The sequence below is a fragment of the Rhyacophila brunnea genome, unplaced genomic scaffold (genome assembly GCF_057557595.1).
Source record: "Rhyacophila brunnea isolate RB1 unplaced genomic scaffold, BYU_Rbru_1.0 scaffold_13, whole genome shotgun sequence".
In the NCBI taxonomy this organism is placed as follows: Eukaryota; Metazoa; Arthropoda; class Insecta; order Trichoptera; family Rhyacophilidae; genus Rhyacophila; species Rhyacophila brunnea.
Window position 1 is genome coordinate 35,892,545 of NW_028232785.1, and position 26,357 is coordinate 35,918,901.

General features: G+C 32.1%; 3 protein-coding genes and 1 long non-coding RNA gene across 7 annotated transcripts in view; 3 read left to right on the forward strand and 1 right to left on the reverse strand.

Annotated features, from left to right (window-relative positions):
- The window catches only part of LOC147077393 (uncharacterized), a 555,409-nt gene extending 535,074 nt beyond the window's left edge, over positions 1-20,335 (forward strand). Inside the window, exon 3 of the mRNA XM_085940819.1 lies at positions 20,025-20,335. Within this exon, the coding sequence (XP_085796945.1) occupies positions 20,025-20,081 (57 nt within the window). The 3' untranslated portion in view covers positions 20,082-20,335. The remainder of the gene's footprint in view (positions 1-20,024) is intronic.
- LOC147077400 (uncharacterized) lies at positions 325-2,690 on the forward strand. The gene is made up of 3 exons (XM_085941679.1): positions 325-515; positions 809-955; positions 2,649-2,690. The coding sequence occupies exons 1-3, from the start codon at positions 369-371 to the stop codon at positions 2,688-2,690; spliced, it is 336 nt and encodes a 111-aa protein (XP_085797805.1). The 5' UTR covers positions 325-368.
- Positions 2,976-6,522, forward strand: LOC147077401 (uncharacterized). Its single transcript, XR_015069452.1, has 3 exons — positions 2,976-3,112; positions 3,764-3,916; positions 5,319-6,522. It is a non-coding gene; the product is annotated as an uncharacterized LOC147077401 (long non-coding RNA).
- Positions 16,802-18,831, reverse strand: LOC147077402 (uncharacterized). 4 transcript variants are annotated; one of them, XM_085940820.1, is made up of 4 exons: positions 18,700-18,831; positions 18,129-18,240; positions 17,891-18,034; positions 16,802-17,655 (listed from the first exon to the last, which is right to left on the reverse strand). In XM_085940820.1, exons 1-4 carry the CDS (start codon positions 18,708-18,710, stop codon positions 17,608-17,610), a joined length of 315 nt encoding a protein of 104 aa, XP_085796946.1. In that variant the 5' UTR covers positions 18,711-18,831; the 3' UTR covers positions 16,802-17,607. The 4 variants fall into 4 exon arrangements, 1 of the variants encoding a protein (XP_085796946.1); XR_015069449.1 differs by lacking the exons at positions 16,802-17,655; positions 18,129-18,240 and having other exon boundaries at positions 17,662-18,034; XR_015069447.1 differs by lacking the exon at positions 16,802-17,655 and having other exon boundaries at positions 17,662-18,240; positions 18,621-18,831.
- Positions 20,336-26,357: the final 6,022 nt, after the last annotated feature.

The following is a 26,357-nucleotide window of genomic DNA, read 5'->3' on the forward strand; positions in this document are numbered from 1 at the left end:
TCACTGAGAGATATGTTGTTTTGCCGCGTTGATGATTAATATTGTATTTAACAACATCTGTAGAAGAAAACTTGAAAATAGAAAAAATGCAGATGGGCCATTTTGGCATTTGAAAACCGAGATGCGCTGATCTCGTTATGATTGAGGAAATGCTCATTTTCATTTTCGCTTCATTGTTTTGTTTTGACAACAAAACATTATATAATTATTATTAAGGTGTATCACTGAGTCAAGTTAGCGTTTGTATCTATTATTAATTGATATTAGTTTCGACGGTAAACACTTTTCAGTATTGTGGCAACACTTTTCTAATATTAACCTGAATGTATCCTGTCTGTCACGTTGTTCCTGCCATATTTACACTTAACATGGATGTAAAGCAAGAATGTGATGGAGAACACTCCAATATAGAAGGCAAGCCTTTGTTTGACACGCTGACTAGCCATCCGAACAACCCGGACCCTCGCACTCATGTAACGCAAGAGAATGCGGACGTTTCAAGTTGCAATTTCGAGGTTAGTTTTTGGAAACTAAGTTATTTTACAATAACATTAGATTGCGAATAACAATGATTGGTTTAATATTATAAACTGTGCTTTTTAACAAACTATGTAGGAACATAAGTTGATATTAAACTTTGTTTAAAAAAAATACATGTTTATACAATACAAATACAATACATGTGATATAGGTTAGGTTATCTACCTATTCATATTAAATATAATTATTATACATCGTTGTACGGACGTTACATAAACTGGAATTGGTTTTATAGTTCTATATATGCTTTTAATAATGCTTTTTTCAGTACCATAAGGCGGACCTCTCCGATAAAACATTCGATAATCAACCAGCTGTCGTCAAGCGCGAGATTATTGATGATATATCACACCCATTATATGATCAAGATCCTCAACAAGGTTGTTCGTATTCAGATTATAGGCCAATACATCAGGTTCGTTCAATAGTACGTAGGTATATGTGCCGTTTTCTTCCATTGATGCCGTCTTATATTGAAGTTTTGAATTTGTAATGCATCTTTGAATATTGATTAGGAACCATTATATTATAAGTCGGTCAAACTTGTTTCCTTTATTGATTGCGGAGTAGATTCGAGCTATTGGCAATTGCTAAAACAAATATTTTGAGACAGTTATGAGTAGGTATATACATCTTTTGTTAAATCACGGAAATATTTTTAAATATGATGATTTATACATCACATGCATTCGAATGTAAAGCAATAATTAATGCGATTATCTAAAATTGTGCTCAATTGTTTGGTGAATAAAATTAATCGCCCGTAAGTCATTTTTATGTAGGAAATAGAAGCATATTGTCTATAAAAAGAACTACTTGCAGCCATAAAATACCATAAACGGAAGCAATATCTACGTGAAATGGGGTGAGAATAGACCAATTCTATTGTCAAAACTTTTTGTAACATTAATGTAAGCCTCAAATTTACTAAATTACCTACCATGCTGCATGACAACATAAATTTAAACATTCCAGCTAAACGGTTTGACAGGTCAAAACTGGCCTACTGCGCATGCGTTATAAATAAACCGGAATAGTTTTAGATATAACGTTTAGTTCACTGTACCAGCAAACTTCAAACCATTTTCTGACCGTCAGAAGTGGTTTGGTTTGGATTTTTCTGTTCGTACACGTTTAGTTACTAAATTACTCGCCTTTTGAATAAACTACTCGCCTGATCCGAACCGGGCTTAAGGGTGTATCCATGAGCGCAGCGATAAAATCAAACCTCATTGACGTGCCTATTCAATCGTGAAGACTCGACAGCTGAATGGCAATTTTTGAACAAAGCGGTACGCAAACAAGAAGCAAAACGCAACAGTATTTCCAAAGGAGGCATAGTGCTTCAAACGGTGTCCAATAATGCAACAAAAATACTGAATGCACATTTATGGTCGCGTAAGAGTTTGCATTATATTTTTGTCTATGCTCACATGACAGCTAGTTGGGGTTGTCATTAGATTTTCCATCCTGGAAATGAATATATCTGCCAATGGTTTCGATAACCGGAATCATTTCACATCGTCTTCATTTCGCCTCGTCTGTTATTTTGAATGGATCCGTCCGGTTACCAACTCTTAACAACTAAATTTCAGCGTGAATCACTTCCATTTTGGATACGTGTAAAATAACCTAAAATGTGGTAATGATATTATCATATTATTTAATCAGTACTTATTAGTTATCGCTGAATTCTTAAAACGATTGATTGTTAAAGAACATGCTTACTTCAATATTACCTTATAATAGTGTTATTACAATATTCAGTACCTACGAGAATGTGAACGGAACTTCCGATGTATTTTACAAACCTAATATTAATAAAATATGTATGTACACGATACATACTTTATTGCGAATTTAAATACAAAACAACACTTCCAACGGTAATATGTAAAAGACAAAAAACAATAAATAAAGAACCTTTCAACATAACGTTCCGACATGCGTCTCCGCGCCTCAACCGTCAAAGCTTATGAAACTCAAAAGTCTCCGCCACTTTCAGACGCGATTGTCAAAATCTAATTAGAAATTAAATTTCTCATACATTCTAATCACTTTCTCATACAATGACTTCGATACTGGTTCGTAAAAAATTGCCCTTCTAGGTGGTCATAGTCCAGAAACTTTACATTCTTTATGTCGTTTGATTTTTTATATTGTTAGTGTAAATATTATGATTGATTTATGTTTGTATTTTATTTCTTGACAGACTCCGCTCGTATACCGCGACATGGATTGTATGATTGCACCTGATATCTTTGAGAGACAATCTGCACAGTTATTTGGTGAACTTGAAGTGCAAGAAATGAACATCAAAAAGGAAATAGCGCTTACTTCTGCGAAACAAGTCCGTCTAAGGTTACACAGAGCTTCATTTTTCGATAGAAATTTTGTTTGCAACGTGTGTTGTAATTTTTTTTCAACTGCGCACATTTTGAAGTACCATAAACGTATGCACGATGCGTCGCTGACTTTAGGTGAAGTGACTTTTCCATGCGCACAAGCCGTCGACAAAAGCAGTCACTTGTATGAAAAGTTTGATGCGTCAACGTTTGGCAGTGGTTCACAGGTGACTCATATAATTAATATATATGCTCATTTGATTATTGTTGTTAGGTATATAATGTATTATAATACATTGTCATCTGATACGTATCTGTATACTATACTAAACTTATATATATATATTATATTGTAATACAAAATGGGTATCATCCAGCGGCAAAGGGTGTAAATAGGCTGCTAATATTCAACATGAATATGGTGCACACAAAACTTCATCGTTCGTATCTACGTATTTATTTTCATTGAAGTAACACCAAAATAATTTACTGATAGTTTTTAAAATTTAACAAAATCCCTGTGAACCTAAGCCTCAATATATTATATCATACAGAATTTTTGATATTTTATAGATGGAAGAATTTTTTTATTTATTTTGGTTGGGTATAGGTAAGGCTTAATGGATTTTAAAAAACAAACCCAGCCATCTGTAATATGTACTCTCAATTGAACTAAAACAAACAAGAATGACCGCAAGAGTGCACTATTTTGTCGGATTGCCCATAACATTGGAATGTCGTTCGGTGATTATACATTTACCTACCAAATTAAGTCATAATTTGGGGGCCACCGATGGAAGAAAGAGCTCTGGGAAACCTTTCTGGCTAATCGTAATCATGATACTGTTACATAATATTAATAATGTTGTTATTTTCAGAAGCGTGAAAACGTTCTGATGAATATTAAGTATGAGAATAATGATGAGGGAGTTATCGTCAAAGAAGAATTTGTCGAGAATGCAATGCACCAAATTAATGATGAATTAACTCAACCTGGCTGCTCTTACCTACAATACAAGCCATTAGATGAGGTATGCTTAGTTGTTTTTTTAAGTCCGATGAAACTTTAAATTGTAAAAAAGATTATAAGTTAAATTAAATTTTTTTTTTTCGAAAAATCGACACCTTCATGGCATTAACATTTGAAAATGATTTCGGGCATGTGGCCTTAGTATTCTCAATCAAGCAAATTCTGGGCGCGGAATTTGGTCTACTTTTATTAAAGCACTGTCGGTCGTATAGTATGGGAAATGTAGGCTTCTAATACGTTAAATACTGCTGGTTTATCAGCTTATTCCAGTGACTTCACGAAGCCGCACACTAAGTAATCCAGAGATATAACATCGCACAACCCTGTATTCCAACTGACAGGTTCATTTCTTAAAATCAATCTATCGCCAAATCTTGATTTAAATAAGGCGATGGTTGCGGTGACTCTTTGGCACATCCTATTGAAATGACTGTTCTGCCGAAAGATTCCGTATTAAAACAAAATATAAATCATAGTTCGATAGGGATATCCATTGACCTTAACGTGGAGCTTTGGACCCATTTTTTAATAAATGTTCGACGATGCCACCAGCCTGTAAACCGCACCAAACGGTGCTTTTTTGTGGATCTAGGGAGTCTTCTAAAGTGGTCCTTTTCCGTGTGGGCAATTTTCCTTATTAACAAAGCCGTTAAGCAAAAATGAGCCTCATTGCTAAACGCAATTTTGCCCTAAAATGCAGTTATAAGCTGCGTAAATCGACAACAGCTTTTCTAAGTAAATTTGGATGTTTTATTAGCGTTGTTCTATTCATGAAGATTTGCCGTACTAGTTATACTAATCATTAGGTATGCTCACATACTGTTACTTAAGTATTTTTATTTAGCTACATATTTTTTCCGACTTATACGCAGCGTAAATGAAAACTCTGCACTTCTTGTTGGCATTGGTTTGTGTGTCTCTTATAATTATCTTAGGAGTTGAAGGCATCGATTGTTTGTTTTCCCAAGGTATAACACTAAAATGCCATTGGTAATGCCAATTGGGAGGGCAATAAGTTTTTACAACCAAATCACTTCAGATATTGACATATTTCACCTGGGTCAGGATGAGTATAAGTGAGTATTGTTTTATAAATTCTTAAAATAGGGTCTGCTAACTCATTTGGTGACTTCCTTGTTATTTTTTTTTAATGTCTAAACTAATCCATGCCATGTTGTAATTATAGCATATAATTTGTAATGTTCACCGTATTAAAAAAAAAAGATTTTGATCATAAATGTCAACGAGTGGCGCAGTGTAACGTATCGTTTTAACAGAAAAACACTTAACAAGCGACGTAATATCAGTGCTATATTAGAGAACATTAGAACATAAGTATATTTAATTGATATTTTATAGATAGTATTGCTTTGGATTTATTAATATTCCTATTCTTTTTGTAGATTTCTACCCATAAATGTTTTGCAGTACGCAAGAGTGAACCACTGGATATCGTTAAAAAAGATACGGTTGATAATGACCCGAGTAACAACAAAATAGCACATGCAATCAATAAAAACAGAAAAATGATGATGCAGCATTCGGAAATAACCATCGATGAACAGAACATCAAACATGAATTTCAGAAATTCTACTTGCCAAAGGAGGTTCGAATTAAGTTGGGAAGAGTTACATATTTTCCACGTAACTTTATTTGTAATAATTGTTGTGGAGTGTTTGAAACTGTAAAACATTTAAATAATCACTACGTTTCATGCATGAAGTCTAACCATCTTAAAACTGGTGAAAAACGTTATCAATGCGATGTGTGTTTTAAAAAAATTCTGCAAATTGGTAATTTAAAAAGACATAAAATGACACATACGGGTGAAAAACCACACAAATGCGATGTGTGTTTTAAAAAATTCATCGCAAAGGGTGAACTCAAAAACCATAAACTGATCCATACTGGTGAAAAACCACATCAATGCGATGTGTGTTATAAAAAATTTCTACGAATTAATCATTTAAAAACACATAAAATGACACATACAGGTGAAAAACCACATCAATGCGATGTGTGTTTTAAAAAGTTCATCACAAGTAGTGAACTCAAAACACATAAAATGACACATAGTGGTGAAAAACGACATCAATGCGATGTGTGTTTTAAAAAATTTCTGCAAATTAGATATTTAAGAACACATCAAATGACACATACGGGTGAAAAACCACATCAATGCGATGTGTGTTTTAAAAAATTTCTGTATATTTATCATTTAAAGGCACATCAAATGACACATACGGGTGAAAAACCTCACCAATGCGATGTATGTTTTAAAAAATTCTTCACAATTAGTGTACTCAAAAGACATAAAATTATGCATACCGATGAAAAAACACTGAATGCAATGTGAGTTTTTATAAAAATCTGCAAATATTCAACTCAAAAGACATTTAATAATTACACATTCTGGTGAAAAACCACGAACAATCTTTCACTTGCAGAAATCAATAATAATTAGATCAATAAACTCACTAAAACCTTAAGGTGATACATCAGTGAAACGGAAAATAATTTTCAACTATTGGCGCGTCGAAATTTTGAACTCGCTCGCATTCTGAAAGAGAACGTCTAGCTGGAAACACGTCACTTTGTTTCGTGATAACGACGGGCGTATTTCTTCTTAAATCGTGTAAAGATAACTAAAAACGTTACCCATTTACTTTTAAAAGAAAACATGTCAATGAATATATTATTATTGTTACTAATAGAACAATACACAGTACATAAAATGGACGTATGTTGGATTTATATGACAAATTATATTTAGTTTGGCTTGCGTCATTTGCACACGCGACCTGCAATCCGCGCATCGCCTAGCCACGATCTTTTTAGACCGTGCGTCAACTGAGATACAGCCTTAACCCCCCTCCATCACCTATGCCGAATTTTATTCATAAGACACCATGAAGAGCATCAGAAGTCGATATGCGGTTATACATATTACAGAATAACAAAATTGAGATAGATTTAAATAGAGATAAACTAGGTTCGCTTTCCATTGCCATGCATTCTATTACAAGCGCAATAGGTAGGTTCTCTAAAATAAATCACCAAGTTGTGTTTTTAAATATGTATATAGAGATATCTAGAAAAACCTATTTATCTCAACAATTCTAAATAAAATAACAAAACAGCTTGACAGGGCTGGAAATTACATTATCAACTTTTCTAGTATCCAAAAGAATAGTTATTAACCTACTATAAGTCCGATAAGAAGAAATTGGCGATAACAGGAAGTCTGTAGATGCATAAAGGAGACTTCTCAGTGACGTACCTGTCATGGCGGCAACGCGCGCACGGCATGCGTGTTTTAAATAATGTATCGACTCCTTCGACGCGACTCTTTTCTTTGCAATTCACTATAGTTTACTAATAATAATTGTAACTGCAGTCCTGATCGTTTTACACATATTTTTCATAACACCACGGGAGCGTGTCATGAAATAATAAATTTAAGGGCGTACCTCGTTTTATAACGAAATGCGAGCTGCACTGCACGGGATATTAAGTTCATGGTTTTAACTCGTGGACAAGAAGTTCTTGTTCGAGAACAGTTGCAAATTTGATCCTTGGTGATATATTTATAAAGTATTGAATTTCTATAGCAATAATTCCTACTCAGCTTGTAATATTTAGAATTATTTGTATGGTAAATGAAACTAATTAAAATAATAAATATACCTATTTAGATACAAAATCGTTTTTATTATTGTATTTTTCTGTGTTGATATTCGTTATGACCAACGATTGTGTTATGAAATTCTGTTGTCAAATGAGATATACATTATTCCATAGTGAAAATTTACCGTTTGACAGTACCTAGGTACCTAAGTTATCGATCATTTTTTGTGAAACCATCCATTTCCGTTGCCAATTTTATCATTTTAAAAGTTGTTAGCCAAGGCCTACTATACCTACGATAACATTCAATCATTGATACCAACCGTACTATAATTATAATACAACACTATAAATTTAATTACGCGAAATATTGATTCAGTAAACTGTTACATTTTGATTACAAATATATGTTTAAAAAAAGTTATTGAAACCAGCACATTTTCCATGTATATAAAGTATAAAAATATAGTTAAGCCTAACAAGATAGAAAGTAAGATGAACGTAAATATAAGGGAAATATGAGTACCTAATATGAATGAGGAAGAATGTTGAATAATTATAGACATAAGGGACATTTTTAAAAATATATAAGTATATAATATATAATATTATATTATGTGTGTTAAGAATATTATTAAAATTTATACATACTTTGAGTGATCTAAGATAGAACAGAAAAAGATAAAAATACAATTGGAAAAAAACATAAATTTTTAAAATTGGATTAATGTCCATAATACAAAATTTTGGAGATAGCGCGTTCAAACGAAACAGGAGAATCAACGGTGGAGAAATACATATTGTAATTTAATTTAAATACTTACATGACTAACAGATTTCTATTTTCAAACTTAACACACTATTATATACAATTATTCACATGTTATATACAGGCTTCCATTCTAATTTACGCAAATCTACACAAAAGGTGAACCTCAATCATCATGTTCCGTACCACCTTACCAGGTTTTCCATCCACGTCTTTCACAAACAGCTTAAAAAGCATAGGACGTGAGATTTACTTCTGGAAACAATCGTTTTAAACGGAATTTCGGCATACGGTTCGTTTATCCAAGTGACTATTGGATCAAGTTAAGTACCTGTTTAGCCCTTTCAAATGTTCCAGGGTGGACGTTAGTAAGGGACCAACGTCCCAAGGGTGTGTCACTATATAGTTTTAACACGGCAACAAGGCATGGGGCTTGATGACAGTAACTAATCGTCGCTATAGGATTTGTTTCCCGAATAGACCAAATGTCAATTTTACAGGAGACGAAAAACAAATTTCACTGTCGTATATTTTAATATCAGTAGATGTATCAATCATTCTTTCAATACTGTATGATTGCAACACTATCTAAGAAAGATTCCAAGAATAATATACTGGTATAAATCATTAAATGCACAGAACATGCGTTTTATTTACAAGTACTCACTGTGGATATTCGGGAATTTTTAGCGCTCTCTCAGAATAATGGATATTCGGGACAAAACATGGACGTTCGGGATTTAAGACCGTAGCGTATCGCTGCACGGCCCACAGATTACTGAGTGGTCAAAAAGTACGCGCCTCAAATGTTATATTTATTTACATGATAATTGTTAATAATTACCTCTACTATTTAAATACTTAATGATCGTAATTACCCAAGTTCGTATGTAATATTAACATGCGGAAATCGCTTTTTCGGTTTTTTTTCGGATTAAGTAATAATATAGTTTTTAAGTAATTAACTATTTTTTTATTGAACGAATAATTCACAAGATTTAAGAATGTACCATTCTAATAATTGAACATACTTACATATTTTTTTTAAATAAATTCTGAGAAAATATATTATAAGGTATCTACTACTTCAATTACTAACCGCCGTCACGGTCATTTCTCCAATATTTTATGATGGTACTTACTCGTACTTGCTAACAATTTTATATTAATACTTTTTCCAAAAAAAATAATAATCTATTTATATATATCTGTATATTATTATATCTATATATTTCTATAATTGACAATTAAACTTATTACAAACCACCAAATAAATATTATATATTTACTATTGTAAGGAATAACAACACAAAATAATAGCATGTATAAATCAATTACCATTGGCTGCTAATATTAGGTAGGTACCAATATTCTAAGTATGTAATATCCACCAAATAAACAGTTACTAACATACATATTAAAATAAATTAACTATCAGCGCATTCAAAAATAAATAATAGCATCGCCTTTATTTTCATAGAAATACCTAGATTAAAAGTAAAATAAAGACAAACAATGTTTGATTAATAATAATTTGAAATAATAATTATTTTTTACGTCATATTAGTTGCCGGGTCATACTGTAGAATTCATATAACCGTTGGGATTTTGTGTCATTTATCAAAACAAAATGCAGTTATTTAGGTTAAAATACTCACTTCCACAACTCTACTGTAAGTTCAGGGCGAACTGGTGATGTATCAGCTATGAATGATCTCTTCAAATTTGATGAATTCACTATTAAAACAGTAGTAACGTTAAAAACAATATCAATAAGACGAAATTTGAAAGAAGTCTCCGCACGGCCGAAACATATGAAAGTGGGCGTGATTGTTTTAGAGCTAGACAGCGAGATGCACGGCGTGAGCGCGGTTTGATTGGCTTAAGTCATATTCGGGAAATAAACACTCAGCCAGAGATATATTTCGACCGAAATTAACTTGGATATTCAGGTACGAATAGTTGGACATTCGGGAGAACACCACGGAGTAATTGTAACTTAACATTGCGTATTCGGGTTTTTTAAAAAAATACATCTGTTCCTAGATAAAAATATATTGTTTTTATAAATGATTTCGGTAGAGATCTATAAAAGAAATTGAACTGCATTAAAATGTCGATTTCGACAAACACGGATATTCGGGAAACAAATCCTATAGCGACGTAATGACAATCGCAATATTACACTTAGATTTTCTATTTATTTTATACGTTCAATATATATGTAATATATAATATTTAAAACTATAACATGCCATAAGTCTTGATTACAGAAGTGTAATCAGAAATAGAAGTGAACAAAAAGTGCAAATAGAAGAAGAAACAAACATCCAGGCTTTAAGTAAATCACATAAATAATGTTGTGACCTTCTCATGACTCGAACCCAGCGTTCCGAATAATAGATTAAATAAAAACTATCTTGATAAAGGATCAGCAAATTTAGATTCAAAACTTAATTAACCAACAATAATTAGGAAACAGTGTATTTCATAAAGGATTTTTAAGCTTAAAGCTGAGTACTCATTTGCGAGCCATAACCAGTAACGTCCCTAGACAAAATGCCGTACCATTTTGTTTATCATCCTTTCATGACTCCAATATCTAAGAAATGTGTTGATGGTCATTACTAACAAAATATATATATCACTAAATCTAATTTAAATAGGTCCATTTACCTGGAACACCCAATGTTAAAACTCCAACTTTTTTGCGTGCATTTGTTTGTGCATCGTTAGTGCACGTTTGTGCACGATTTTTGTTCGTTTGTGCACCTATAATAACCGAAAAATTCCAATTTCAAATTGGGTGTTCCAGCTAAACGTTGGGTCACCCAATGTTGAAATTTCAACTTTTTTCGAGTGCATTCGTTTGTGCATCGTTAGTGCACGTTTGTGCACGCGTTTTTTTCGTTTGTGCACGCACATTAAGGGGGTTATTCGCATTTCAATTTGGGTGACCCAGCTAAATGCTGGATACTTGTGTCACTAAACATGTGTTTTTCCTTAAATTTTAATTGTAAACACTTGTGCGTTGATAGTGAACGTTAGTGCACGATTTTGTTTTGCTTTTTCACCTATATTCAGCGCGCTATTTAATTTTAAAGTTTGTATGCAAAACCTGACTGGGTGGGTTTAAAAAAATATTTTGTAGTTAAATCTCTTGTTGCATAGCTAGTGCGCAATTCTTTATACTTTTTTATTTTTTTTCTCATATAGTGCGTGAGTTATTCTACATGAAATATTTAATTAACGTTAAGTAGAACCACCCAACAAACTTTTTTAACTTTTTATTAAGTCATCAATTTGTCTATTATTGGCTTACGTTTGTGCGCGTGCTTTTTTTGTTTTATCGATTATATCGTGAGAGATATTATTTTTTAAAATTTAGTGACTTGATACTTGAACCATTAAATTTGCCTTAAAATTTTTTTGTTTAGTGCATCCGATTAAGTTAAATTATGTAAACTTTTAGCACGATTTTTAAAATTTTTATCTCTTATATTAAGCTAGTAATTAGATTTTGAGTGGCCATCAAGTTTTAAAACCAAACATTTTTTTTCCACATTTTTTGAATGCACACCTTTGAGTAATTTAATTACATGATTTTTCATGAAATTTTTATTGTCTTTCCATTTAAATTACGCGAAAAATTCGCATTTTTCCATTTTCACTAAGTACCCCGTCAAAATGTCCTGAACAAAAACGACCGCATCCGTTTGGAACATCCAGTCAAAAAGGTTTCCTCAAAATAGCCAAAACGGTATAAGGCTCACTAAATATGTCGGTTTATAATAGACTACCTCAAAATTGACAATTTGATTACACAAAAGTGTCAAAATTACAAAATCATTCAACTTTCTTAACATTAATCTATTTATTTATGATTTTGAATGGATCAATGTCAGTTTCATAAGGAAAAATGCAGTAAATTATATAATTATACTTACCTACTGTTTTTTAAAATGATCTGTAATAAAAATAAATACCGTTAAGTTATTAGAATACAATAAGTTATGCATACTTTTGAAAAATGCAATAGGTATGATTTTATGCAACGATATTTTCTTCAAAAGATAATATTGGAATGACATTTATATTTTTTTTATATAAAGGGGTTAACTTGCAGGCACTTAACTCTTCCTAATAATATTTGCATCTTCTTTTTCTCTGTTTCTCCAGGTGGTGCAACGTATGCTTGTAGTTCTGGTAGGTGTTATGTTAGGAGAGAAGTGTTAGTCACTTCATATTATGCTATTCAGAATCGATATCAAATAAAGTTTTGTAGGTTGTTTAAAAAAATATTGCCTCTGACGGCTTCGACATTTGTTTCACGTAAATGGTTTTCTTTTGAATGTGTGTGTTTATTAGTTCTTAAACAACGTACCTACTTACATATCTGTTTACATTTATATTTAAACTCATCACGATTATGAGTTTTTAAATGACATATTTGTTTAGGTACTACTTTCAAAATAAAATTCATCACACGCAAATGGTTTTTCTCCTGTTTCGTTTTATGAGCGTTAAGATAATTTTGTGCCGAGCCTCCGTATAAGTAGTCAATTTATTTAAAAGGTTATTCACCATTTTGTATCTTTACATATGTTTGAAGATTACTCCGTCGCGAGCATCCAAATGAACATACATTGCATTTATAAGATTTTTCACGAGTATGTTCTATATAATATGTACATATTCATTTCATGTCTTTTCAGTCAACAAAGTCGTACGCATTTATATGAATATACATCGAATTTTAAAGGTTTTTCACCAGAATTTGTCATTTGTTAGTTTTTAAGATGACTTAGTTGCGAGCATCTATATGAACATACATTGCATTTATAAGGTTTTTCACCATCCACCAAAAATGGCCGCGCGGCTTAAGCGTTGGCATATTACGTCAAGGGTCCCTAGTTCCAATCCTCGGTCCGGCAAGTACGCATATTATTCGCGAAAATCTATATGAACATACATTGCATTTATTAGATTTTTCATCGGAATGTGTCATTTTGTGTTTTTTAAAACTTTAATTTGCGAGCATCTATATGAACATAAATCGAATTCGTTAGTGTGTTCGCCAGTATTGTATTCCACATGTTTTAAGACTACTAGGTTTTTTAAATGACATATTTGATTACATTTCAAAGTCATCACTCATTACACGCAACTGGTTTTTCTCCTGAATGTGTAAGTTTATGAGTTCTTAAACAACGTATTCGATACGATGCTGCCAAAAGTTGGTAAGTTGATAGTTTAGGTATTTTGAGTTTACCACGGATAAGATGTCTATACTTATATACGTTTGCAATATAAAAATATCAAGTTCATCCGATTTTTAAAACATAGTTTCTTTAGCAGCTATTCATTATGTTAAAAATACGTAACTCTTGATCGTTCAATTTACCAACATCAGAAGACTGTAAAGATGTTTACAGTTTTAATTTAGATAAGAATCTAACTAATGAAATGCAGTGGTAAAATCTTTGTAATACTATTACCTAACATTTTTATTATTTTTCAATAGTTGAGCTAAAATAATATAGGACTTCCGAAATAAGTTTGTAAATATTATGGTAAAATGGCTTAAGGCCATATTCCATTGGCAGACGCACAGACCCAACTCGATCCAACGATCGACGCCAACCGTTGTCGCTAGCTATTTTCAATTACACGCAACGATTCAATCTCGTTGGTCCTTGATTTGATTGGTTAAAATAATACTAGTGTTGCTATTATTAAAAATATAGGTTGAGTGAAAACTAGATATTTCTTAGATTGGTGGCTACACTGAACGCATTCCCGCGCAATTTTACGTCAACAAAACTGAGCTGTCAGCTGTCAAACCTAGCGAGCATCAGATCTGTTAAAATTTATGCGGCCGTTTGACATTTATAGAAAGTTTGTATACTTATTGTTAATTTACATCATGAATAACTGGGCGAGCTTGAATCTCCTAACCAGTTGAGTAATTCGAATATCGAAATCGAATAATCCAAAGACTAATTTATTGTAGCAAGTATGGCTATATTTCAACTGGCAGTAGAATGAAGAACGACCGTTTGCATGACTCAGGCGCATATTCGGCTATTTTCGTACGCTTTCGGCAATCTTCGCTTGATAATGAAAGGATCGCACGACGGATAATAGGAAATTTTCCACTTTCGACCCGATCGCTCACGATCCTTGAAAACCATAGAGAATAGAGTTTGACAGTCGTGGCAGACGATGGGGCCAGACGCAATCTGCCAATGGAATATGGGCTATAGAAATTACATTATTTTCAACAGAAGGTATATGGAAGAATTATCAGAAACATATTCAAATAACATGAACTTATTCAATGAAAGAACTTATGAACTTACACATTCAGGAGAAAAACCATTTGCGTGTGATGAATGTGATTTCCAATGTAATCAAACATGTAATTTAAAAATACCTAGTGAGCCTAAAACATATGGAATGGCAATACTGATAAAAATATTATAAATGCGATGAAAGTTCATATAGATGCTTCCAAATTAGTTGTCTTCTCCTTGGTTGTATACTCATTGCTGAGGATCTTAACCACTTTTAAATTTTGTCATCCTTTGAGCGACCAAGACTTTCAAGCCTTCTCGACCTTCAGCTTCTCGCAGAGCAGAATGAATGGTGCCAGCAATACTCGTAAAAAACATGAAATAACACATTGTGACGAAGAACCTAAATGTTAGAGCACTGACAGTTCTAACTTATTGCGATCGTTTGACGTTTTGGTTTCGACTTTCGAGCAGTCATATCAATAATGTTATAATTAGGTATCATTTACAATACCTACTTCAATCATATTCGGTATCGGTCACGTAAATACCCATTTTATATTCGTTGATAATATTTTTTTAGGTTAGATAGGTAGTCTTTAAGATTATTTTTTTGCATCTAACATTATGCAGCATAGCATTTCTATTGTAGCTAAAGATATAATATACATATAGGTAGATAAGTAGGTACTCCATGTCGTCATTGTGGTATTTTGTAAGGTTTTAGACCAGAAACCTTACATACTACTTACTATCGGGTTATTTACAGTAGGACATACCTAGGTTGTGTTTGTTTTTTGATCTCAAGAGACCTCAATCACAAAAACGATATTATGTACTGTGACACCCCCGTATGGTCCCCATTTGGGGATGTCTTTGTGTATCTGGAGACGCCCGAAGTCCGAGGTCGTGACAGTACCTATATACCTACTAGGTATATATTTCCTTCATTATGTATAGGTATATTGAGCTAATAAACTGGTTTTGCCCAGTGCCGACCGCGAACCAAGATAATATCTACATGTTCCATGTACCTACCTAACATAACCAATGTTTTCTGTTTCACATTAATTTGTATACCTACAAACATTTTAAACTTAATTGAGATGTTCTTAAACTTCTGTTCATGTAATATTATGTAGGTAGGTATATCTTGGTCTGCATTAGGCAATAAGATTAATAATTTTATGTGCATGTAAATATAAAGGTCAGGTACCTCCTCTAAGTACATAATATTATATTATCATCATGGATACCTACCTGAATGATGTTGGAGATATACTAATGCTTTGTGATGAATTTAATTTTAGCAAAGATCTACAACCTTTCAACGTAGGTACAAAGCACCAGAAGAAATTAAAAATGAAACCCCCGGCATTAACAGGAATAAAATAATATTTCATCATAAACATCAGTCGGGGTCATTCCACTGCTAGATGAAAGCCTCTTCTAGCTCCTTCTACTATTTTCGGTCTCTAGTTCTTCGCTGCTACATACTTTTATTGTACTTCACGTGAACAAAGAGATCAACTAAGTGAAGTGTCAATCAACAAAAGTGGCATTTGTGCACAATGTTAATGAATTTTCCAAAACATTAAGTGTCATAATATAATATACAAGGATGAATAAGGCGTGGGCGAGGGCCAAGGTCCATTTTATGATTCCTCTATTGATGTACCTATTTTTATTAAGAAAAATGTTTGCCGTAGAATGGGGTGAATACTGAATAGACCCTTTTTAAAATTTCTATTTTTCTGCTACACATTATTCGGACAAATATGAATGACTTAAAACCTGTTTCTATGGACATAATCATACTCTAAAATATTTTTCAACTACCATTTATTATCAAACAGCCAATTTTGTGTGATGTCTCTTTCTATCCAGCGTTGGGGTGATTATAGACATAGCGGGTGGATAGAATCGAATAATGGTAATTTCCTAATGTTAAAAATGTAATTAAGTACCTACTGTACATTACAAATTTATGTAGGTACATTTAAGTATGTAAATCAAAATCAAAAATATAAATTTAAATGTTATACAACACAGTATCATGTAAGTATTTAAAAAAACATATACTTACATAAACATCTATTTATCCAAGAATTATTTGATACTTGAATCTGTATTTTATATACCATATTCGATGGATGTATGTGGTGTATTTTGTAAAATATTTGGTACGTATTTCTTATTTAACTAAGCGTATTTAATTTGCTACGTGACCTGTAGCTCTTTTATAATCACAAATTATTGTTGAATGTTCCGAAAATGAGTTTATGTGCCGAAACAGCTGTCAAGGTAAATGACTCAGTTAAAGTAGAATTAACAAAAATAACTATATTTCAAAACCATTATAATCCATCTACCATATAAACACCATTTCAAGTAATAAAGAAATAAAAAGTCACCTAATTAAATAATATTATACTAGAAAAAATATACTATCTATATACCCACTTAATTTTCATTTAAAGTTGTAAAATGCCCGGTTACTAAATAGAGGAAGGACAGAGTCTTCTGGCACGACCGAATCACATTGGAACGGTGTTATTGTCATTTGAAAGTAACAATACTGACACCTAAATGAGTCGCCTGCACTGGCAGAATCTGAACCCTGTCTACCTATCTATATACAATTTATTGTTATTTTTTTTCATATTTGTCCATTTTATTACAATATCGTGTTACTTTTAAAGCTCATTGTAATTCTAATAATTATATAAATATTTTTCTTGTATTCTGTGCAAAAATGATTATTAAAACTTTCTTAACCTAAACCAAGTATTTTTTATTGAATGATCCTGCAAAAATATTCAAGTACAGTTAAGTGACATATTTTGTTTCGGTGTATAAGCCATAAATAAATATACATAAATTATATTTAATATATACATGTATACTGTATGTATAGCCACGGTTGGTCTTGCACTTGTTGCTGTAGCTATGCGATCTGGTGTGGTCCATTATCCAAAAACACTCAATCACATCCCTGGTCAAACAGCGGGCAGCCGTGTAGTGAGTCTGGTTGGCCTATGGTGGCACTAGAATGATTTCAATATACACAGTCTGTTAATTTGAATATGTTTTCGACTGAAAGTTGTAAAAATATTAGAAATCAGGATTTAAATAATTAAAAAACTGTTTCATTAAATATCATATTCATACCTATGCAAAATTTTGATTCCTTTGAAGTACCTATACAAAATACGGATGAATATAAACCAAACAAAAATATTTGTTACTGGTACTGCCATAGTAAAGTAAAGTTTAACATACTTCCCTAATAAAACAAAATTCCCAATTCTTGTCGTTCTGTAGATGTTTCATTTCAGTTTTTACCAACGATCCACTAAATATGAATTGGTCATAAACACTCAAAGGAAATCTGGCACTCACTGCCAGAATGTCCATGTCAGATACCTGCATAAAAATAAATGTCATGTTATGATATTATACGTAATGAATATGAATGTATCAGAAACAACATAGATTTTATTACGAATTTCACATTTACAGAAAATTTTCTGCGCTCATTTTTGAAAGTCTCCAAGTATGACGGGTATATTCGCACATGGGTGCAGTTAATGCACCCAATGATTTTCGGGAAACCTGCCCTTTCTTGAAGTCTGAAATTAAAAAATATTTTTACCGACACAAAATAATATTCCCGTTAAATTCTTATTGAGTAGGTAATTTACTTGTTGTGTCTATGCGCAGTTACTCTAGTTACATGACATGTACATTGTAATATTGTATAAATTGATCAGAGGGTATCAACACAACACTAAAGACTGTCAGCGCTGTATGGCGACTGTATGTAAGTATTACTAAGCACTGCTGTTATAGCATCGGACACGTTTCCTATGCATCTGCTTACTGATGCCTGGCTCATTGCGCAGAAGACTTGGCCTACCCGTTTTTGGTACGCTCCCTCTGCGTAGAAACGCAAAATAGTCAAAACCTACAATTCAAATAACGGAGACATGTTATTTCAATAGCATATTACCTTCAAATCCTGTTAACCCTTCATGGTAAATGCTTATTTATAATATGTGCAGTTATGAAACTGAGTAAATCTATCTTACATATGAGCCATGGCAATCTTGCCCTGTTATAAAGTAAGGTTATATTAAATGTCGATGTAATTTGTCGCACGCCATCTCATTATATCTTCAGCGTGTAATAAGCATTCAGAAGACGTGTACATTTTGTCAACACACAACTGTCACTTTGACATTCGTATATGTATTTAGTCTATGGCTGCATCCAATGCTGCCACCTTGTTTCAGATAATTAAAATACACTTTACGCAAAGTGGGTAAAAGTTGTAGCAATTCTGAAAGCACTATAGTGTACGTGTATTTTTTATATTTAATTCATAAAAATTATAGAATAATTGGCGTAAAATATTAATAATATTTACAATTTTAAATCTGGCGCGTAAATAAAATTATTTAGTCTATGGCTGCGTCGCTGACGCTTTGGTGTGGGGCCAAACGCGAAATTCGCATCAAATCCAAGCGGTAGCGACAGCGATAGCGAGGGCGTTGCGAATTCGCTGCGAATATTCGCTTTGGTTTGGGGGAGGCTTATATCGTGAGAGATATTATTTTTTAAAATTTAGTGACTTGATACTTGAACCATTAAATTTGCCTTAAAATTTTTTTGTTTAGTGCATCCGATTAAGTTTATTTATGTTAACTTTTAGCACGATTTTTAAAATTTTTATCTCTTATATTAAGCTAGTAATTAGATTTTGAGTGGCCGTCAAGTTTTAAAACCAAACATTTTTTTTCCACATTTTTTAAATGCACACCTTTGAGTAATTTAATTACATGATTTTTCATGAAGTTTTATTGTTTTTACATTTCAATTACGCGAAAAATTTGCATTTTTCCGTTTTCACTAAGTACCCCGTCAAAATGTCCCGAACAAAAACAACCGCATCCGATTGGAACATCCAGTCAAAAGAGTCTAGTCAAAATAGCCAAAACGGTGTAAGGCTCACTAAATATGTCGGTTTAAAATAGACTACCTCAAAATTGACAATTTGATGTGTAGTGTCCAAATTACAAAATCATTCAACTTTCTTAACATTTATCTATTTATTTTTGATTTTGAATGGATCAATGTCAGTTTCATAAGGAAAAATGCAGTAAATTATATAATTATACTTACCTACTGTTTTTTAAAATGATCTGTAATAAAAATAAATACCGTTAAGTTATTAGAATACAACTAGGTATGCATACTTTTGAAAAATGCAATAGGTATGTTTTTATGCAACGATATTTTCTTCAAAAGATAATATTGGAATGACATTTATATTTTTTTTATATAAAGGGGTTAACTTGCAGGCACTTAACTCTTCCTTATAATATTTGCATCTTCTTTTTCTCTGTTTCTCCAGGTGGTGCAACGTATGCTTGTAGTTCTGGTAGGTGTTATGTTAGGAGAGAAGTGTTAGTCACTTCATATTATGCTATACAGAATCGATATCAAATAAAGTTTTGTAGGTTCTTTAAAAAGTTATTGCCTCTGACGGCTTCGACAATTGTTTCACGCAAATGGTTTTCTTTTGAATGTGTGTGTTTATTAGTTCTTAAACAACGTACCTACTTACATATCTGTTTACATTTATATTTAAACTCATCACGATTATGAGTTTTTAAATGACATATTTGTTTAGGTACTACTTTCAAAATAAAATTCATCACACGCAAATGGTTTTTCTCCTGTTTCGTTTTATGAGCGTTAAGATAATTTTGTGCCGAGCCTCCGAATAAGTAGTCAATTTATTTAAAAGGTTATTCAACATTTTGTATCTTTACATATGTTTGAAGATTACTCCGTCGCGAGCATCCAAATGAACATACATTGCATTTATAAGATTTTTCACGAGTATGTTCTATATAATATATACATATTTATTTCATGTCTTTTAAGACAACAAAGTCGTACGCATTTATATGAATATACATCGAATTTTAAAGGTTTTTCACCAGAATTTGTCATTTGTTAGTTTTTAAGATGACTAAGTTGCGAGCATCTATATGAACATACATTGCATTTATAAGGTTTTTCACCATCCACCAAAAATGGCCGCGCGGCTTAAGCGTTGGCATATTGCGTCAAGGGTCCCTAGTTCCAATCCTCGGTCCGGCAAGTACGCATATTATTTGCGAAAATCTATATGAACATACATTGCATTTATTAGATTTTTCATCGGAATGTGTCATTTTGTGTCTTTTAAAACTTTAATTTGCGAGCATCTATATGAACATAAATCGCATTCATTAGTGTGTTCACCAGTATTGTCATTCCACATGTTTTATTACTACTAGGTTTTTTAAATTACATATTTGATTACATTTCAAAGTCATCACTCATTACACGCAACTGAGTTTTCTCCTGAATGTGTAAGTTTATGAGTTCTTAAACAACGTATTCGATACGATGCTGCCAAAAGTTGGTAAGTTGATAGTTTAGGTATTTTGAGTTTACCACGGATAAGATGTATATACTTATATACGTTTGCCATATAAAAATATCAAGTTCATCCGATTTTTAAAACATAGTTTCTTTAGCAGCTATTCATTATGCTAAAAATACGTAACTCTTGATCGTTCAATTTACCAACATCAGAAGACTGTGAAGATGTTAACAGTTTTAATTTTGATAAGAATCTAACTAATGAAACGCAGTGGTAAAATCTTTGTAATACTATTACTTAACAGTTTTATTATTTTTCAATAGTTGAGCTAAAATAATATAGGACTTCCGAAATAAGTTTGTAAATATTATGGTAAAATGGCATAGAAATTACATTATTTTCAACAGAAGGTATATGGAAGAATTATCAGAAACATATTCAAATAACATGAACTTATTCAATGTAAGAACTTATGAACTTACACATTCAGGAGAAAAAACCTTTGCGTGTGATGAATGTGATTTCCAATATAATCAAATATGTAATTAAAAAATACCTAGTAAACCTAAAACATAAATGGAATGGCAATACTGATAAAAACCTTATAACTGCGATGAAAGTTCATATAGATGCTCGCAAATTAGTTGTCTTCTCCTATCTTCTTGGTTGTATACTCATGGCTGTGGATCTTGACCACTTTTAAATTATGTCATCCTTTGAGCGACCGAAACTTTAAAGCCTTCTCGACCTTCAGCTTCTTGCAGAGCAGAATGAATGGTGCCAGCAATACTCGTAAAAAACATGAAATGACACATTGTGACGAAGAACCTAAATGTGATCAGTGTACATATAGATGCTCGCTAGTTAAAAAATACATAAGATGACAAAAAAGTGTTTAAAAACCTTATAAATGCAAGATGTGGTTATAAGGATGCTCGCAACCAAGAAACCTTAAAATTTATAAAATAAAACATAACAGGGCACACCCTCATAAATGATCCCATATGGGATTTGGGATTATAAGATCTTATAAGTAATGGACATGTTCGAAAACAATATGTGTCATAATATGTAGGTATTTAAAGACTACCACGTCGCGAGAATCTATATGAAAATACATTGAATTTAAAAAAAAAATTAATCAGAATGTGTCATTGTATGACTTTTACAACATTAATTCGCGAGCATCTATATAAACACAAATCGCATTTATGAGGGTGTGCCCCGTTATGTTTTATTTTATTGATTTAAGGTTTCTAGGTTGCGAGCATCTTTATGAACATATATTTAATTTATAAGGTTTTTGAACACATTTTTTTTGTCATCTAATTTACTTTTAAACTAGCGAGCATCTATATGTCCACTGATCACATTTAGATTCTTCGTCACAATGTGTTATTTCAAGTTTTTTACGAGTATTACTGGCACCATTCATTCTGCTCTGCGAGCAGCTGAAGGTCGAGAAGGCTTGAAAGTCTTGGTCGCTCAAAGGATGACAAAATTTAAAAGTGGTCAAGATCCTCAGCAATGAGTATACAACCAAGGAGAGAGGAGAAGACAACTAATTTGCGAGCATCTATATGAACTTTCATCGCATTTATAATGTTTTTATCAATATTGCCATTCCATATGTTTTAAGCTCACTAGGTATTTTTAAATTACATATTTGATTATATTGGAAATCACATTCATCACACGCAAATGGTTTTTCTCCTGAATGTGTAAGTTCATAAGTTCTTTCATTGAATAAGTTCATGTTATTTGAATATGTTTCTGATAATTCTTCCATATACCTTCTGTTGAAAATAATGTAATTTCTATGCCATTTTACCATAATATTTACACACTTATTTCGGAAGTCCTATATTATTTTAGCTCAACTATTGAAAAATAATAAAAATGTTAGGTAATAGTATTACAAAGATTTTACCACTGTGTTTCATTAGTTAGATTCTTATCTAAATTAAAACTGTAAACATCTTTACAGTCTTCTGTGGGTCTATTCTATACTTATAGAACACTAAATTGATAAATAGTATCAAACTTAGGGTAGGTTTGTATCAAAATAATAGCACTTATTGTAACAATTACACGAAGCCGATTTTTATTGTTGCAATAAGTGCGATATTTTAACAGCAGCAAGATAGGTGCTGTTAAAATATAGCACTTATTGCAACAATAAAAACCGGCTTCGTGTAATTGTTACAATAAGTGCTAATATTTTGATACAAACCTACCCTAAGTTTGATAATATTTTTCACTTTATCACTTTAGCGGTCGATAAGCATAGAATAGACCCACTGATGTTGGTAAATTGAACGATCAAGAGTTACGTATTTTTAACAAAATGAATAGCTGCTAAAGAAACTATGTTTTAAAAATCGGATGAACTTGATATTTTTATATAGCAAACTTATATAAGTATAGACATCTTATCCGTGGTAAACTCAAAATACCTAAACTATCAACTTACCAACTTTTGGCAGAATCGTATCGAATACGTTGTTTAAGAACTCATAAACTTACACATTCAGGAGAAAAACCAGTTGCGTGTAATGAGTGATGACTTTGAAATGTAATCAAATATGTCATTTAAAAAACCTAGTAGTCTTAAAACATGTGGAATGACAATACTGGTGAACACACTAACGAATGCGATTTATGTTCATATAGATGCTCGCAAATTAAAGTTTTAAAAAACACAAAATGACACATTCCGATGAAAAATCTAATAAATGCAATGTATGTTCATATAGATTTTCGCGAATTTAATGCGTACTTGCCGGACCGAGGATTGGAACTAGGGACCGTTGACGCAATATGCCAACGCTTAAGCCGCGCGGCCATTTTTGGTGGATGGTGAAAAACCTTATAAATGCAATGTATGTTCATATAGATGCTCGCAACTAAGTCATATTACAAACTAACAAATGTCAAATTCTGGTGAAAAACCTTTAAAATTCGATGTATATTCATATAAATGCGTACGACTTTGTTGACTGAAAAGACATGAAATGAATATGTACATATTATATAGAACATACTCGTGAAAAATCTTATAAATGCAATGTATGTTCATTTGGATGCTCGCGACGGAGTAATCTTCAAACATATGTAAAGATACAAAATGGTGAATAACCTTTTAAATAAATTGACTACTTATACGGAGGCTCGGCACAAAATTATCTTAACGCTCATAAAACGAAACAGGAGAAAAACCATTTGCGTGTGATGAATTTTATTTTGAAAGTAGTACCTAAACAAATATGTCATTTAAAAACTCATAATCGTGATGAGTTTAAATATAAATGTAAACAGATATGTAAGTAGGTACGTTGTTTAAGAACTAATAAACACACACATTCAAAAGAAAACCATTTGCGTGAAACAATTGTCGAAGCCGTCAGAGGCAATAATTTTTTAAAGAACCTACAAAACTTTATTTGATATCGATTCTGAATAGCATAATATGAAGTGACTAACACTTCTCTCCTAACATAACACCTACCAGAACTACAAGCATACGTTGCACCACCTGGAGAAATAGAGAAAAAGAAGATGCAAATATTATTAGGAAGAGTTAAGTGCCTGCAAGTTAATCCCTTTATATAAAAAAAATATAAATGTCATTCCAATATTATCTTTTGAAGAAAATATCGTTGCATAAAAACATACCTATTGCATTTTTCAAAAGTATGCATACCAAATTGTATTCTAATAACTTAACGGTATTTATTTTTATTACAGATCATTTTAAAAAACAGTAGGTAAGTATAATTATATAATTTACTGCATTTTGCCTTATGAAACTGACATTGATCCATTCAAAACCATAAATAAATAGATAAATGTTAAGAAAGTTGAATGATTTTGTAATGTTGACACTTTTGTGTAATCAAATTGTCAATTTTGAGGTAGTCTATTATAAACCGACATATTTAGTGAGCCTTACACCGTTTTGGCTATTTTGAGGAGACTCTTTTGACTGGATGTTCCAAACGGATGCGGTCGTTATTGTTTAGGACATTTTGACGGGGTACTTAGTGAAAATGGAAAAATGCGAATTTTTCGCGTAATTTAAATGGAAAGACAATAAAAATTTCATGAAAAATCATGTAATTAAATTACTCAAAGGTGTGCATTTAAAAAATGTGGAAAAAAAATGTTTGGTTTTAAAACTTGACGGCCACTCAAAATCTAATTACTAGCTTAATATACGAGATAAAAATTTTAAAAATCGTGCTAAAAGTTAACATAAATTAACTTAATTGGATGCACTAAATAAAAAAAATTTAAGGCAAATTTAATGGTTCAAGTATCAAGTCACTAAATTTAAAAAAATAATATCTCTCACGATATAATCGATAAAACAAAAAAAGCACGTGCACAAACGTAAGCCAATAATAGACAAATTGATGACTTAATAAAAAGTTAAAAAAGTTTGTTGGGTGTTTCTACTTAACGTTAATTAAATATTTCATATAGAATAACTCACGCACTATATGAGAAAAAAAATAAAAAAGTATAAAGAATTGCGCACTAGCTATGCATCAAGAGATTTAACTACAAAATATTTTTTTAAACCCACCCAGTCAGGTTTTGCATACAAACTTTAAAATTAAATAGCGAACTTAATATAGGTGAAAAAGCAAAACAAAATCGTGCACTAACGTTCACTACCAACGCACAAGTGTTTACAATTTAAATTTAAGGAAAAACACATGTTTAGTGACACAAGTATCCAGCATTTAGCTGGGTCACCCATATTGAAATGCGAATAACCCCCTTAATGTGCGTGCACAAACGAAAAAAACGCGTGCACAAACGTGCACTAACGATGCACAAACGAATGCACTCGAAAAAAGTTGAAATTTCAACATTGGGTGACCCAACGTTTAGCTGGAACACCCAATTTGAAATTGGAATTTTTCGGTTATTATAGGTGCACAAACGAAAAAAATCGTGCACAAACGTGCACTAACGATGCACTAACGATGCACAAACAAATGCACGCAAAAAAAGTTGGAGTTTTAACATTGGGTGTTCCAGGTAAATGGACCTCATTTTCAACGTCATGTTGTTGCATGTGTGTGTATTTTGTATATATGTATTGTTTCGAAATAGTTCCACTGTGGCAGCACCGCACAGCTAAACATCGTTTGAATTTGGGCAATTATTATGGTTTCGATTTCTATCGATTCGTTAATATACAAAAATACAAGATTAAATTCAAATAACTGCCGTAAAAATTAATAAATAATATTTTTAATAGAAACGCTAAGCGTTTTTTACGATAAATTTCGTCTAAGC

Coding starts and splice junctions, on each gene's coding strand:
- LOC147077400 (XM_085941679.1), top strand. CDS start 369: ATGGATGTAAAGCAAGAATGTGATGGAGAACACTCCAATATAGAAGGC. Junction 516..808: donor TTTCAAGTTGCAATTTCGAG/GTTAGTTTTTGG, acceptor TGCTTTTTTCAG/TACCATAAGGCGGACCTCTC. Junction 956..2,648: donor ATTATAGGCCAATACATCAG/GTTCGTTCAATA, acceptor TTGCCCTTCTAG/GTGGTCATAGTCCAGAAACT.
- LOC147077402 (XM_085940820.1), bottom strand. Junction 18,035..18,128: donor ATGAGCGCAGAAAATTTTCT/GTAAATGTGAAA, acceptor ATTTTTATGCAG/GTATCTGACATGGACATTCT. Junction 17,656..17,890: donor AATTTTGTTTTATTAGGGAA/GTATGTTAAACT, acceptor AAATCATTCTAG/TGCCACCATAGGCCAACCAG.